The sequence below is a fragment of the Bos taurus genome, chromosome 21 (assembly GCF_002263795.3).
Source record: "Bos taurus isolate L1 Dominette 01449 registration number 42190680 breed Hereford chromosome 21, ARS-UCD2.0, whole genome shotgun sequence".
Taxonomy (NCBI): Eukaryota; Metazoa; Chordata; class Mammalia; order Artiodactyla; family Bovidae; genus Bos; species Bos taurus.
The window spans coordinates 30574528-30590206 of record NC_037348.1 but is presented as its reverse complement, the minus strand read 5'-3'; the positions used below and the strand labels follow the sequence as shown (position 1 = coordinate 30590206).

At 52.2% G+C, this 15679-nt stretch overlaps 1 protein-coding gene across 3 annotated transcripts in view; it reads left to right on the top strand.

The window, feature by feature from the left end:
* The window catches only part of ACSBG1 (acyl-CoA synthetase bubblegum family member 1), a 59244-nt gene that overhangs the window by 24748 nt on the left and 18817 nt on the right, over positions 1-15679 (top strand). For 2 of the 3 annotated variants that reach the window (NM_001024548.1, XM_024981756.2), the window contains 1 exon segment: positions 3046-3146. In NM_001024548.1, coding sequence (NP_001019719.1) covers positions 3046-3146 — 101 coding nt within the window. 3 annotated transcript variants of the gene reach the window in all.

The window sequence follows — 15679 nt, the reverse complement described above, 5'->3', positions numbered from 1 at the left end:
TGCAGGCAAGGATTAAAGACTAAAGACAAGCATGGCCAGCAGCGACACGTGAGGCAGCAGCCACCTCAGGAAAGGACAGGTGGCCCTCCATGCCCTGCAGTTTGACTCACTTCTGTGTCACAACCAAACCGGTAGATTTTGTTACTAGCATGACCCTGGGTGAGCAGGAAAAAGTCATAGGAAGGTTCAGCACATTCTGTTTCAGTCGATGGAAAAGGGTGCCCTCCCCTTAAGGGGACTAAATCTTGAAGGTTTGAGCCAAGGGGCAGAGTACTCTTTACTCATTTGGATAATTAGATCTTGGCCTTGTCTTGCTGCTGCTAAGTCGCTTTAGTCGTGTCTGACTCTGTGCGACCCCATAGATGGAAGCCCACCAGGCTCCCCCGTCCCTGGGATTCTCCAGGCAAGAACACTGGAGTGGGTTGCCATTGCCTTCTCCAGTGCAGGAAAGTGAAAAGTGAAAGTGAAGTTGCTCAGTCGTGTCTGACTCTTAGCGACCCCATGGACTGCAGCCCACCAGGCTCCTCCAGTCATGGGATTTTCCAGGCAAGAGGACTGGAGTGGGGTGCCATTGCCTTCTCCTGGCCTTGTCTTAAGCATGCAAATTTCTTCAGGCCCATAGAGGGCTGAGTAAGACCCTCCGTGGGCCATCCTCAAGGGGTTCTCGTCTCGCCAAGTACAGGCAGGGGGACAGGATCCACCCTCTTCTTGAGGGAGGGTCGGCTCAGGACACGGGAGAGGAGAGGACAGCAAAGGCGACTGAGTCACAAGAGGTTTGCTGCTGCAGTGGCAGGGGTAGGGGGCAGACGCTTCCCGAAAGGCCCCACAGGAAGTTGCTTCCTACCGTCTCTCCTCCCCATAGACTGAAGGAGGCTCTAATCTGATGGTTAGGCTGGGCCCTTGGCTTCCTGAGGTGTTCCTTCATTTACTGTTTGTTTAGCTATTTTAAAACCAGAACGAGTTTATGCAAATTTGATTAGGTGGCAGAAATGCCGCCTGTACCTTTTGATGGTGGGGATTTAAAAACAAGCTTGTTTGTGAGGCAGCAGTTAAGATGGTGGGAGATTATAGCCAACGATGGCCTTGGCCAGTGTGGGGGTGGCTACCCAGCGGGTGATTTCAAAAGTTGATCACTTTAAGCAGGCAGCCCTATCTTTTGAGGGCAGGGACCAAGATAGAGCATGGATGTTATACCGAGTTCACGGGATACCATCCTCCACCCCCAGACTCTCAGTGTGGGACCCTCAGCCTAGTTGGGTGTGTGTGCCCCAGCTTGCCCTGTAATTGCCTGAGCCCAGAGCTCAGGGGTCATTTGGTGACATCACAGTCTTCTTTGCCCCAAAGTGGAAGCAGCTTTTACTCAATGACCCAAGAGAGTAGTGGCAGTGACCAATGATCCAAAGTCACAGGACACGTCCTACGGTTTTCAGAAGCCTCTGTTTCCCTCTGCTGGCACAACAGGCCTCATCCCAGAAGCACGCTTTTCAGTCCTTCTGGCAGCCTCCTGGAGCAGGTTACCATAGCAACAGAAGGGCTGCTCCAGCCTTGTGGCCCAGCCTTGCTCACAAAGTTCCCAAGAAGGGGACCAGCCTGGCACCCCACTCCTTATCTCCCTCCTCCTCACCCTCCCCCTTTCAAAACCTCATGATGTCTTTTGCTTTCAAATCTATCTCAGGTTCTTAAACAGACTACCGCCAGGTGGGCCTGAGTGTGTTCGCAAACTCAGTTTGAACCTGCGGTACCAGCAAGAAGTAAGAGCGAATGTGAAAAGCAGGTAACTGAGCCAGGTGCCTGGGAACTGGGCAGGGATGGGACCAGCTCCACTCTGACAGACAGGTGGGACTCTGAAGCCAGGGTCCTGCCTCAGGGCTGCCAAGACCAGCTGCACAGGTTACACACTGCACAACTCCAGGCTCTGTTTATATAGCCTATCACTGTGACACGAGTCCCCAGAGTTGAGTAACACCATAGCCTTGTTTGACCCTGAGGTGAATACTGAACCCCATCTGCTCATCCACCCAGAAGGTTGAGGTCTGGCCAGATTCCTTCGAGGAGGAATCATGCGAAAGAGCATTGAGGCTGAGTATATAACAGAGGCCCAATAACCCCGTGGGCTGTGTTGACCAGAAGATGATTCATTGTGCAGGGCCACCAAGCCTTGAAGGCAAGGGGATCTAGACCAGGAGTGAAGACAGATGGCAAGAGCCCCAGGTTTCCCTGGTCCCATGCCTCTCCTCTCCATCAGGGAATGGACACAGGGCACCTTCACAGACACCACTGGGAAGAGGGCCTCATTTGGGGGCCAGCTTAGGAGCCATGAGAGCTGTAGGAATGTCCTCAGCTCTGCATGAGCGTCTAAGAATGGCTGCTCTCAGTGCCTGAGGGCTGGTGGGTATGGGAGTGAGAGACTTGGAGGCACCTCCCAATCCTCAAACCTTGCAAGCTGGACTCCAAGCCTGTCCTTGTCCAGAGGGGGACACTGAGCCCAGAGAGAGTCATGTGTGTTCCCAGGGTCACACAGCAAATTAGAGTAGAGCAGGGCTTGATTTTGCTTTCTACTGAGCCCTTAGAAACTGAAGGGAGAGCGTGGCATGGGGGTGAGGTTGCTGCTGCTGCTAAGTCGCTTCAGTCGTGTCCGACTCTGTGCGACCCCATAGACGGCAGCCCACCAGCCTCCCCCGTCCCTGGGATTCTCCAGGCAAGAACACTGGAGTGGGTTGCCATTTCCTTCTCCAATGCATGAAAGTGAAAAGTGAAAGGGAAGTTGCTCAGTCGTGTCTGACTCTTAGCGACCCCATGGACTACAGCCTCCCAGGCTCCTCCATCCATGGGATTTTCCAGGCAAGAACACTGGAGTGGGGTGCCATTGCCTTCTCCGGGGGGTGAGGTTAACTCCTGCAAATAATAAGGTCTTGTCCCCTGAGCCCCCTAGGATACAGCGATGCCAGTGTCACCCCCGGGGGTGCTCGACGCATTCTGGGCTGGCATCGAGAGCCCAGGCCAGCCTGTTATTTTCTAACAATTGTTTCCCCCTTACCCCTCCAGCTCCCTGACTGATGGGCAGACGCTCTCCAAAGAGCCCCTAAGCCATGCTCTCAAACTCTCGACCCCAGAGAAGGTGAAAGATGCCCAGTTGAATCCTCCAGGTGAGCTGGCTGGGAGGCTGCCGGGCAGGACTGGGTGGGCGGGACAGGGATGTAGCTGTACTGGGAGTGCTGGAGGGGGTTAACAGAACACTACGAAGCAACCCAGGTGACCCACAGGACAAAACTTGGGGGGACAGGCCAGGTAGATATACTGATCTCCACGTCCCCAGGGACCCCACTACATCCCTTCTCCTTTCACGGCCATCAGGGCCAAGCTTGATGGAAGGTGGTGGGAGGAAGGTTTTTCTCTTCAGGAAGCTTGGGAAGAAGAGAGGTCAGCGATGGAAAGACACCTGGGGCCTCACGTGTTGGGTACCTGGGATCTCGGCTTGGGGTTGGTAAAGGAGGAGAGGAGGCCCAGATAAACAAGGCCTTGGAGTTTCCAAGTGGGTTGAGGCAGTTTCTTGCTGGGCCAAGGGGCAGGCTAGCCGGCAGTCACTGGCAGAGTTGTTTTTGAAGACTTGGGAGGCCGCGTGCTCTTCTAATGACGTTTACTTCCAGATAATTGCACCTTGAGGGAGGCGTTTACCCTGGCGACTCATCAAAATGATAGTAACAACATGGCTTTTGTTCACTTTTATTGGCTGTACAACGATATTGTAGCAACAGTGGAAGTTTAAAAAAAGTGGAAGTGACCGGTGCCCAGGGGAGCGGGTCACTGCCTCCCCGGTTCCGAGATGTCCTTGGGACGGCCCATTGTTGCCATCATGTCTCTGGTCTGTGTCAGCTGCCCGGGGATGAGGTCCCTCAGAGGTGCTGGTTTTCTCAGAGCTTTCCCAGCTTCCCCCAGAGAAGCCAGGCTTAGGGGTAGGTCCCTGAGGGGGGTTTGGGTGGGAGCTGGTCAGGGAGATAGCAAGTTGACTTTTAGGTGGTAGAGTCTGGACTGGTTGAGTATTTTGTAGGATGATCTCCAACGTGGGTACGCCTGGTGTCTTCAGACAGGGATTGTGGGTTTAGGGGTAGCAGGTGGTAGCATTTGAAGTGTGACTGGCTGGGGAGGCCAGTTCTAAGGGTCCCCGAATGGGGCAGTAAAAGATGCCAGAATTGGGGACAGGAGGAAGGAGAAGGACTGGGGCCTTTATTCCAAGGTCTCTTCCCTCAGCTTTTCTTCTGACCTGGGTTTCCTGGGGAGAGGACAGGCCTGGTGTGAGGGCAGGGAGAGAATCAGGACCTCTCTGCTCTGCCACAAACTCTGTCATGGACTCGAGGCAGAAACTGGGCCCAGATCACCATGCTCCTCATTGGTGAGGAAGCTGAGACTGAAGAGGTGGTAACGCCAGCCCAGGGCTCTGGATCCCCAACTCCCTTGCTGCCTGGCGTCCTGGAGACCAAATGCCACTCCCCTCACCCTGGTGGGGCTCGCAGCTGCCCCTCGCCCAGGCTGGGTGTCTCGGAATGGCTTTGGCAGGGATCTGGCCTGTAATGTGTACTTTCCTGGACTCTGCCTCTCTGCTCTTCCTCAGAGATGAAGAAAGACTAGGACCAAGGAAAGGATTGACTGATTTCTTCTTCTTTTTTGTTCTTTCTTTTATTTGACTGCTCTGGGTCTTAGTGGTGGCATGTGGGATCTAATTCCCCAACCAGGGATTGAACCCAGGCCCCCTGCAGTGGGAGTGCGGAGTCTTAGTCACTGGACCATCAGGGAGGCCCCAGGTTGACCGATTTTTGAGGGGAAGCATTCGAAAGGCACCAAGAGAGCCCAGGAGAGGGGCCAGCTGGGCCCAGGCAACTCCAGCATCTCGTCCTGGGATTCAGGGCAGCTAGCTGACTTGCTCTGTTGCTGTGTCTCACCTCTGGTAGGTCCCATTGCCTTGCTCAGGCTTACTTTCCTGACTAGATAATTCTGTCTCTGCAGTGCTCACGCAGCAGCTGTCAGCACCTGGGGAATGTGCACAGCAAAGCCCTGGAGCTCAGAAGTCTTGGCTGTGGGTGATGGCTTTGGTGTTTTGCAACTTGAAGGGCAGGAAGGGAGCTAAAGTGGTGCAAGCTCGGTGTCCTCAGAGCATTCGGTGTCTGGAATGTTTCCAAGAAGAAAGGAGTAATCTCCAACCCCGTTGGGTGTAATTGCTTAACCTGAGTTAGTACCTGGCAGCCCTGCAGCAGTAGGGCAGAAACTAAGCAGATTTCAAACAGGTGGGTAGGGAATCCCAGAGAGGGTCCGTCAGCGAGGGCTAGCAGCCAGGGGCCAGGCCAGAGTGAGGTGGGGGCAAGTTACCAGCTTGAATGGAGGGGTGGGGAAGGAGGAGGCAACTGTAGGGGAGGCAGCGAGGCCATTCAGATTTGCCAGAACTTCCAAAAGCTGTGGGAACAGCCAGGCTGGGGGTGCATCTGGACTCCCCATCCTTCGTGCAGGGCTAGGCTGCTGGGGATACTGAGGTGGACAAGTTTCTTTCCTGCCCGCCAGGAACTCCTAGTCTGAGGGCAGACAGGCTCTGGGCGAAGGACACACTGAGGCTGAAGAAGGAAGGCATGCTATCTAGGAATTGGGTGATCAGGGTGGACTTCCTGGATGAGGACAATTTCCAACTCATCTCAGATTTTTAAACTCCCCTTAGGCCTAGGCCTGAACTGAGTGGTCTGCCCTTGGGAGTTTAGCATCTAGAGCTGGGGATTAGGAGACAGGGACAATCTGGGAGGGACTGAGGCGGTTTCTCAGCACAGTTGCCCAAGGGACCCCAGGCACAGGGTCCGAGGTCAGTGCCAAGCCGACCTCATTGACTCCCACAAGCCTGGCCCATGGGTCATGCTCTGCCCATTTCCATCTCGTGCAGCCTCCAGGGTTTTGAAGTGTGGAGGGGGAGGCTCTGGAATGCAGCTGCACTAAGATCCAGATTCACCACGGCTTGAGTGCCCACCGGGTGCCAGTCTGGCCCTGGGTCTTAGTTTCACAATTCCCCAGAGGCTCCAAGAGCCCCCGCCTTGTGTGGAAGAGGATATTGGAGCAGCCACACATGGGGAGGGGCCTAAAAACTGCCATTTCCATAAAACTGAGAGAAAGCAACCATCTGCACCAAAGACTGTTAGGGAGAAGGTTTCAGGGGATTATGAGATGGGTTAAATCCCCACACATCTGCCCCCGTAATAAGAGTAGCTTTTGCTAGGCTCGGTGCTGGGCTTCCTGGGTGGCGCTAATGGTAAAGAACTCACCTATCAATGCAGGAGACTAAGAGATGCAGGTTCAAGCCCTGGGTTGGGAAGTTCCCCTGGAGACCAGAATGGCAACTCACTCCAGTATTCTTGCCTGGAGAATCCCATGGACAGAGGAGCCTGACGGGCTACAGTGCACAGACTCACAGAGTCGGACACGACTGAAGCCACTTAGCACAGGCTCTGTGCTAAGGGACTGACTTGCATTCTTTCATCTTCTCTTCATGGCAGCAGTAGAGTAGGCACGTCTATCAATCTCATTTGGTAGAGGAAACTGAGCTCAGAGAGGTTCCGTGATTCTTCTCAGAGTCACACAGCTAGTAAGATGTGAAAGTCGGAACTGGCACACTCCTCTTTGGAACTGTTTAGGTGGGGTCCCCTCCCCTCCTGCACACCCTGGCCAGCCCCTGTGTCCTAACTGCGGAGCTGCAGCCTCTCTGGGGAGCTCTTGGAACCTTGCCTGCAGGATTCAGTGTTCACCTGAGTCTCCTGAAGTTCCCAAGGAGCTGGCGGGTCCTTGAACTGTGCTCCCCAGGCTGGGCTCTGAGCAGCCCAGATGGCTGTTCTCCCGGGAACAGCCCCACTGTGTCAGGCTGCAGAGCTGCGGGGATCTGACTTCCATACAAAGGCAGCCTTGTGCCGAAGCTAGACATATATTTTTTCCTAGCCCTTTCTAAATTGAGCAGGAACCCCAGCTGGAGCAATGCAATGTCAAGACCACAGGGAGGGGAGGGTGTCCAGGGGGAGCAGCTGCTGGGGATGGGGCTGGTAGAAGTGCTGGTCAGCCCTATTCCCCACACCCACTCTCCCTAGGCGATTCTCACATCCACAGGGGAGCTTTGAGCTGGAGGTCAGGAGGCTGAGAACTCAGCCCGGCTTGGTTTCCAGGCCTCTCTGTGTCCCACGCTCCTACCCTCCCACACGTTTCAAGGGCAGACATGGTGTTTCTGCTGGAAAGAGCTCAGGGAGCTCAGAGCCTGTGGTTGGGGCAGGGAGGGCTCCTGGAGACAGTGTGAGGTAGAAGATCTGCTATCATTTCAGCCTGAAGCGAGTGTAGGGGAAGGTAAGAAGGACTTCGCAGAGGTCAGAGGAAATGGGAACACGTGGTAATCTTAACCTTTACAGTCGAAAAAAGCAGAGCCTCTGGGGATACTTGCGGAAAACTTACCTTAATGAAAATGTCCAGTTCTGCCAATTATAGGTGAGCCTGGGGCTGGATACACTGCTGTGGCCCGGGCAGGCCTTGACTTTAATCTCTTGCCAGGTCCTGAAGCCACCATGGCCTCTTTGCCTTATATATCCCCAGAGTGTCTGGCAGGGGTAAATGGGTTCCAAAGACTCTTAGCAGAGGGTCCCTGTGTGAAGGGGCATCCTCCTGGTGCTTGTCACCAGACGGGCCTTTGCAACAGAGGCTGTGGGATCCGGTACCCTGAAGGGAGGTCTGTCCTGGCTGGGGAACAACATGGGTTGATCCAGGATCAGAGTCTCCCTCCTTCTGCTTAATCTGCTTCATTCTAAGGCCTTTCCCACAGGTTGCAGAAAACACTCCGGGTTTCTCCTCTTCACTCTTGCTCTCCTGTTTCGACCTTTCCCAGTGAATTAGGAGTGGCTTCCTCTGCTGTTTAGAAGCCTTTGTTCCAGAGCCCCAGAGAACACAGCTCCCCGCCTGCTCAGTCACCCTCAGCATAAAGGGCAATTGATAAAATACAGGACTGGTCAGGCCAAGAGGAGTTGGAGAAACATGAGAGGCAGGGAGGGAGGGAGGGGGAGAGAGGGGGAGGAGGAAGGCAGTACAAAGTGCAATCTGGGCCTTGGGAAAGCCCAGCCCAAGACTCAGCGGACACTCTCTGGATGTGTGCTTAAGGCTATTGGTCTAACTGTTGGTTGCCTTCTAGAATTAGGTCTGATTTGGCTCTTGGGTGCCTAACTGGGTGACAGGGACCTTGATTGGATCCTGGCCATGTTTTGGCTATGATGACAGCAGTGAGCTTGGCCAGGCACAGGGCAGACCTATGCCCCTGTTGAGTGTCAAGGCAAAGAGATGGGGACAACTATAAGGGCCTGGCAGCCCATTCTGATTTCTTACATCTCTGCTATCCTCCAAGGACTCACTCCCGGGAGGCAGGCTGAGAGGTACCACAGCAGCCCTGAGCCCCTTCACGACCCCTCCCTCCTGCTCACTTCTGAGCAGGTCACTTTGTGGCAGAGGGTCAGGGACCCAGGCACCACTTTTCTCTTCCCCAAGGGAACAGACCATGGACCCCCAGAGCCTAAACCTCATTCACTAACCAGCCCCCTGGCTCCTGAACTGGTGCCTTGTCCCAGTTCTGCCCCTAACCTGCTTTGACGTTGGCCATTCTTGCTCACTCTGAGACTCCGTTCCTTCTCCTTCTGTGTGCTGTGTGTAGGAATGCCCTGCCTCCACTTCTCAAGGATGCCCTCCCCTCCCCCCAACCCTGAGGTCTCAGTCGATATCCCTGCTGGGCAATGTGTGTGTAGTTTTATTCATTCTTTTGGCAAACATTTATTGCAAGTCCAACACTTGCATCAGAAGTTCAGAGTCTAGTCAAGAAGGCCAGAGAGCTATTTCTTGAGCAGCCAAAATGTGCTAAGCTTTTTAACAACATTACTTTGATGCAAATCTTTTCAGTTTTACTTATGTATTTTTATATGCACTTTTATTTGCTCCTTTTTTTTACTTGAAATTATATTGTGAATATCTCCTTGCGTTATTAAATATGTTGTAAATACTTTGTTTTGATGACTGCCTATGAATCCATGATATGGCTATACTCGATCGAATTTAGCCAGTGTCCTATTATATCGATTGACACTTTTACATGACACAGTGCTCTTGCCACAGTACAAAGGCCAACTCTTGTCTGTTTATTTATTACAAATCTTTGCTACTTCATGTTCTTTGATTTCAGGAGAAACCCAGGTACATAGGAAGGTAGGTGAGTTCAGATGGTTTTAGTGGATGGAGGTGACCGTGAGGACAGGCAGGGAAGAGAGGAAGCTTAGAAAGTGGCTATGTGGGGGTAGGGTGGGGGTGGGAAGAAATGGACTCCATGGTTCCCTACTCCAGTGGCAACCACCACTGTTCAAACCCAGCCTCTCTGTGCCTGGCTGAAACCACCTGCTTCTCTCTGCTCCCTAGACCTGCTAGGACTCCCACCACCCCATGATCTCTGCAGGAGGGGCCACGAGGAGCATCCCTACGGGGCCCTGCACGGTGACCTCACGGTCCCTGTGCAGGTGTGGGCTTCTGGTCTCATCGCTGTGGCCAGGGGAGTGGGGCTTCATAGGCAAGGGACCCTTCTGACTGCTCTGCCCACCGCACTGATAGCTAAGACTGGATCTTCCAACATGCTGTCCAGAGACTTCTCCTCTGACAGAGATGAGATTGGGAGAGGAAATGGTGTGAGCAAAGGCCCAGAGATGGGGATGCATGAGAAGGGAGGATGGATGAGGCACCTCAGGCAGGGGCACTCATCTGCCTTCCTTCCCATCCATTCCTAAGCCCAAGGCCACAGAGCTATGGTGGACTCAGGAGGACACTGGGCAAGGCTGGGTCTTGCCAGCCCTACCTAGGGGCGCTTAGGACAGAGGTTCAGCCTGGCATGGGCTGCTGGAGCAGGCGTCTGCTCTGGATGCCCACCTCTCTCTATGCCTGGGCACCAATGTGTCCTGCACCACCCTCAGGCCACCTGGGGAGAAGGGAGGCAGGGAGCGAGGGGCAGGCCTGGGTGCCCTGGACACAGTCATTTGGTCCAGCCCTCTGGGATTGGGATGGGACAGAGGCTGACTCCTGCTTCCCTGAAGGCCCCCTGACCTCTGCTCAGAGCCAGGCGTCTGTGATCAGGACCCAGGGAGGAGTCAGACCTGCCTTGGAGAGCCACTAGCCTGATGGGAGAGGCACATTCGACCAGGACTCGGCCCGCAGTGAGGCTTGGGCACTGAAATTCCTCAGTGAGGGGGTTGCACTTGGGGCCTGAAGGGCGGGAGAGGGTGATGTGATGGAAGAAGGGTGTTCAAGGCAGAGTCACAGCCTGGGCAAAGGCATGGGGTGGCCAGGAATGCAGGGCACTGGGAGCAGCTCAGGCTGGCCACGTCAAGGTGGCAAAGGCTGGTGAGCCCTTCTAAGGAGGGCCTTCCTTAGAAACCACTGTGAGGGCATCACCCTGTGGTCAAGGGGAGATGTGGGAGGCTTTGAACAGGTCAGATATGGGTTAAGAAGGGTGGTTCTGGGAAACTCTGGAATGTAGGAAGAGGAAGTGGCCAGAGATCATGACTGCCCAAGGTCACTGAGCCTGAGCTTGAGCACAGGACTTGGGTAGGAGACAGGATGGTCCTTTTGCAGGGGAGGTGTGGGTGCTGAGGTCAGCCTGGAACCCTACTGCAACCCCAGTGTGGCTTTGGGAGTCAGACCGTGGGTGGGGATCCCAGCTCTGCCAGCTGTGGCTTAGCCTTTCTGAGAGTCATAGAGTGAACTACAGCACAATATGGAAGGTTGTTCAGTGTGAGGTCACACAACCAGATGGCACGCAGCCCACTTGGCACAGGAGGGTGCTCGGTAAACGGGAGCTGTGATCATTTTAACTCCTTCATGGGAAGGACAATGATGGGGCCTCTCTCTGGGAGGCCAGGGGCAGGGTAGACCCCTTCACACCAGAGTCTCCTCTTCTGGTGGTCTGGGGGTTCCAACAGCTGAGCCTGTGCAGTAAACGTGGAGAGAAAGGGCCAGGCCAGAGCCAAGCTGCCTGGTCACACTTCCTGAAGGGCGTGGTTCCACCAGAGGCCAGGGCTCTCATCCCTGTCACAAAGCAACCAGGCTAAGAGGAGACTGAACTCACAGACCAACTGCCTTTCCTTCCCTTGTCTGTTCCTTCTTTTCTTCTTCTAAGAAGGAGGTGAGACAACTTATCCCTGAATCATAGGCACCATGGATAAAAAGAGAGGTGTGTGTGTGTGTTAGTTGCTCAGTCGTGTCTGACTCTTTGTGACCCCATGGACTGCAGCCCGCCAAGCTCCTCTGTCCGTGGGATTCTCCAGGCAAGAATACTGGAGTGGGTTGCCATTTCCTCCTCCAGGGGATCTTTCCAACCCAGGGATCCAACCAAGGTCTCCTGCATTTCAGGCAGATTCTCTACCACCTGAGCTAAAAAAAAAAAAAATACAAAAACCCAATGCAGCAAAAAGACAGAACCATGTATTCTGTGGGAGAAAAGGAACCAAATAAAGGAACTTTATCCAAAATAGCCATCAAAATTTAAGTGCTTTTTTCTTCAGATGCAGTAAACCCACTTCTAGAAATCCATCCTTAGGACAGCCTAGAACAGGGCTGAAAGCTGGAAATCACTTGAGTATCTTTCAGTGGGGAGGCTGTTATGATATGTACATTATGTTATGAAATTGATATGGCCAATGGAGTATTATGTAGCCACACACAACGAGGGAGAGAAAGATTTTTTTTAAGTTAAAATCTTTTGTTTTACTAGATTTTTTAAATTTAATATTAATTTATTTGGCTGCACCGGGTCTTAGTTGCAGCCCTTGGGATATTTCACTGTGATAGGTGGACTCTCTCGCTGCAGCTCGCCAGATTAGTTGCTCTGCAGTACATGGGAATCTTAGTTCCCTGACCAAGGATTGACCCCATATCCCCTGCATTGCAAGGCAGATTCTTAACCACTGGACCACCAGGGAAGTCCAGAGAGATAGATACTAATGTCGCAAAAGCTAAAGATGGATGATTTGGATAATGATAATGTTTGATTGGGTCCATATAACATTTTTTAAAATGTGAGCAACATTAAAAAATCAAGTGATTGTACTTTAACACCCAGATTTCAGGTAGCTCTTGGTTTCCATTCCTCCTGGGCACCAAATCCTAGAGCCAAGGAGCAGCTGCCCTCTTTAGAGGCTTGTATCCCCCTGCCAGTCTCCGCTACTCCCTGTTACCTCCCTGGCCCTGAGTCTGGGGTCGGGACAATGGTCACTGCCCTTGTATTACAGCTTCCCTTAGCGAAATATTGCACAATTCTCTGTTTTTGTCAAAAACAGAGAAACAAAAGGCAGACTACAGGAGCCATGTGTCTCAAAGAAAATGGGAGGGAGCCTATTTCTTTGTGAAAAGCAAGACTGTGCCTCTGAGTTTCACTTGCAAATCCTGGGGCAATTCATTTATTTATTGTTTAGTATTATACATTATTTATTATTGATGTTGATACATTACCCACCTGCCCCCTGTTGGCATTTTGGGTTTGCTACCCTTGATTACTTTACCCTGAGTAAAGTTGCTCAGTAATGTCCGACTCTTTGAGACCCCATGGACTGTAACCTACCAGGCTCCTCTGTCCATGGAATTTTCCAGACAAGAGTCCTGGAGTGGGTTGCCATTTCCTTCTCCATGGGATTTTCCTGACCTAGGGATCGAACCCGGATCTCCAGCATTGCAGACAGACGCTTTACCGTCTGAGCCACCAGGGAAGACCCTTTACCCTTGATTAATACAATAGTAACATGATTCTTTTTTTTCCCCCTTTGGTTAAAAAGATAACAGCCACAAAGTTAAAATGAATTCCTTGTACATATATTTGTATACACAGTGCGTGTGTGTGTGCTCAGTCGCTTCAGTCGTGTCTGACTCTGTGCGACCCCATGGACTGCAGCTGCCAGGCTCCTCTATCCATGGGATTCTCCAGGCAAGAATACTGGAGTGGGTTGCCATTCTCTTCTCCAGGGGATCTTCCCAACCCTGGGATTGAACCCACGTCTCTTAGGTCTCCTGCATTGGGAGCCGGGTTCTTTACCACTAGCATCACCTAGGAAGCCCCTGTATACGCAGGACACACACCAAATGACAACAGTGATTACCTAGACTTAAGGAAGACCTATCCATTTTTATTTTATGTACTTCTAACGTTTCCTGTTTCTTAGAACAAACATATAGTTTTGTAATTTTTTAAAAAAAAGGTTCACTTAAAAATTGATAAGTGAAAACTTTTGGCTGAGCGAAACTTTCACAAGAGGTTGTAAGACTTATCTCTCATTATCTTGGCAAGCCTGGGGGAACAGGTAAATGTAGTGGAACCTGAGCAACTAGAACGCCCACAGGAAAATATACCTTTTCTGTCCTAAGCACCAAGAAGAACCTGTACTAGGGAAGGGAAGACAGCTACCAGCTACTGGAAAGTGATTGCCAGACTCTGGGCACTCTGGTTGGGCTACCTTACAGAATTCTCGTGCCAATTTGGGGGGTGGTGTTAGCATTCTTCCTCCTTTTTTTTTTTTTCTGGCTGTATCTCATGTCTTGTGGGATTCCCAACCAGGGATCGAACCAGGGCCCTTGGCAATGAAAGTGCAGAGTCCTAACCAGTAGACCACCAGGGAATTTCATTTCCTCCCATCTTTCCATTTTTAAAAGCAGTTTTGTTCAGGTGTACATTTGCCCTTTGTAAATGCAATGATTTTTCACTTTTTCATTGAAAAAAGTCACCTTTTCAATGATTTTTTAGCAAATTTGCAAATGTACCAGCCTCATTGCAATTCAATTTTAGAACATTTCCATCACCCCAAAAAGACCCTTGATGCAAATTTGTGGTCACTCCCCATTCCCAAGTCCCAGGCTACCACTCATCTGCTTTCTATCATTTCCACCTTTTCTGGACGTATCATAGAAATGAAATCAGACAATATGTGGTCCTTTTGGCTTCTTTCACCAGATATGTTTTGAGTTTCATTCATGGTGTGGCCTGTATCAGCACTTTGTTCCTTTGTAGAGCCAAATAGTGTCCAGTTGATGGACATTTGTTGTTTCCACCTCTTGACTGCTGTAACTCACGCTGCTATGAATGTTCCTGTTCAAGTCTTTGTGGGGTACGTACTTTCATTTCTTGCTGGGTTGTATAGTAGATTTACGTTTAACTTTTTAAGAAACTGCCTAACTGTCTACCATCATGGCTGCACCATTTTATATTCCTGCCACCTGTATGAGGCTCTGGTCTCTCTTGCCAGCCCTTTGCGCTTGAAGACTATTCGAATGGAGCTGGGAGGAGAAAGACTTGCCAAAGTCACGCAACAGGGAATGGCAGAACGGAATTTGAACCCAGGTTGACCTGACTCTACAGGCTGTGTCTTTACCCTGGTCTGCTCATGTGAGCAGACTTGCACAAAGTGCAGGGGTTGGAGACTGTAAAGAGGTTGATCTCTGGGGTCTGCCAGGCTGGGGTTCCAGGAAGAAGAACCTGGAAGAAGGGGCTTGGAGAAGTCTAAGGAGCAATTGGAGAGGGCTCCTCAGCAGGCGCTGACTCAAACCTCCACTAGGGGGCGTGGGGGTCCAGCAGCGGCTGGTGATGGGCCTCTGCAGAGAAGGCAGCCATGGATGCCAGCCAGCCTGGTCTTGGCCTTCAACAGTACACACTGCCTGGCACTGGGTGACCTTCTCTCTGCCCTAGCCTGCATTTCCAAGCAGCCATGCCCCTGCCCCAGACATTCTGTTTTCCTATTTGGGCCTGGATATGTCCCCTTTTTGGAGAAGGCAATGAGCCTGGTAGGCTGCAGTCCATGGGGTCGCTAAAAGTCGGACACGACTGAGGGACTTCACTTTCACTTTTCACTTCGCTGCATTGGAGAAGGAAATGGCAACCCACTCCAGTATTCTTGCCTGGAGAATCCCAGGGACTGGGGAGCCTGGTGGGCTGCAGTCCATGGGGTCGCACAGAGTCGGACACGATTGACGTGACTTAGCAGCATGTCCCCTTTTAATGGCTTCTCTGATGGCTCAGTGGGTAAAGAATCCATCTGCAATGCAGGAGACACAGGAGACGTGGGTTCAATCCCTGGGTCGGGAAGGTTGCCTGGAGGAGGAAATGGCAACCCACTCCAGTATTCTTTCCTGGAGAATTCCATGGACAAAGGAGCCTGGCGGGCTACAGCCCAAAGGGTCCCCAAGATTCAGACGCGATGGAGCAACTAAGCACGCATGTATGTCCCCTGTTCCCCGTCCCTGGCCTCCATGGGAGGAAGGGTGGGCTCTTCTGTCCCAGCCCCAGGGCCTCCACCTCTTTCTGCCAACTCCAGGGTTCACATGAAACCCTAGAGTATTGAAGGAAGAGACAAGGTCCATCTGCTGGCTGCCTCAGAACCGTCTGTCATACAGCTCACTGTTGGTCTTGGCTCCAGATGGAAGTCCAAGGAAGTGGGACCTCTCCCTCTCAGAGCGGGTTGGCCAGCAGGTGGCGCCGTAGCCCCTGTGGTCCCCACTCCCTCACCGGTGACTCACCGTAGAATGACTGCTCTGGCCCCAGAAGGCAGCCCCATGGACAAGTGTCTAGACCACCCAACCCCTTTGCAAATGATCCGGAAAAAGGGAGGAAGAACAA